This window comes from Garra rufa, chromosome 11, assembly GCF_049309525.1.
Source record: "Garra rufa chromosome 11, GarRuf1.0, whole genome shotgun sequence".
NCBI classification, from domain to species: Eukaryota; Metazoa; Chordata; class Actinopteri; order Cypriniformes; family Cyprinidae; genus Garra; species Garra rufa.
Genome location: NC_133371.1, coordinates 10,604,399 through 10,605,115, shown reverse-complemented (window position 1 = coordinate 10,605,115; position 717 = coordinate 10,604,399). Strand labels below are relative to the sequence as shown.

General features: G+C 38.1%; 1 protein-coding gene across 1 annotated transcript in view; it reads right to left on the bottom strand.

Annotated features, from left to right (window-relative positions):
• smtla (somatolactin alpha) overlaps positions 1–317 on the bottom strand; it is an 8,076-nt gene extending 7,759 nt beyond the window's left edge. The window contains 2 exon segments of the mRNA XM_073851115.1: positions 3–54; positions 302–317. Coding sequence (XP_073707216.1) covers positions 3–54; positions 302–317 — 68 coding nt within the window.
• Positions 318–717: the final 400 nt, after the last annotated feature.

Here is a 717-nt window from a genome sequence, read left to right as displayed (position 1 = left end):
CGTGAGAAAGCCAACATGGCCACAGCGACAAACAGCACAGCCAGGCCTGCAGAACTGATGAAACACACACACACATGTGACAAGATACAACACCAGAACGGAACACTTCAGAGATTCACTTTGGCAAAGAAATAGCTGAACTGTTAAGCTAATATCCTTAGAAATATTTTTGCTCTTTGTAGAGATCACATATTTAATAACCGAGCAGTGTTTTTATTACAACGCTAATGCATTTCTTCCAGGCTATAGCTGTAGGCAGAATTTTTTGCAAAGAGCAAGTAGAAATCTGGAGTCAATGTACCTTTAGCCCTGTTCATTTTGCACAGATTGTTTTATGATCACTTGCCTGTATTCGAGGCAAACGCACTGGCTTTATATAGCAGTCAGAGGTGAATATACACGGATATCCATAGATTCATGAACTCACCTGCTTGAGTGTAAGAAGAGCCGTGGCCTTCTCCTCAGACTCCTGCATATGCAGGCCTTTAACCTGAGAAGTGACAGATACCTCTGAGAATACGAGAATGTCAATGAATGTATGAGTACAGGTAATAATAATGTCACCAAAAATAATGCAGGTTTTATTAATGAATGGGAAGTTACTAAAAATATAGCTGCCCAAGATAGGACAAACTTATTTATAGTTGAGCTACAGTCAAGATGCCTTTTAAGTTTGTTATACAAAAAGGTACTATGTATTAAAAAAAGTAAATAAAA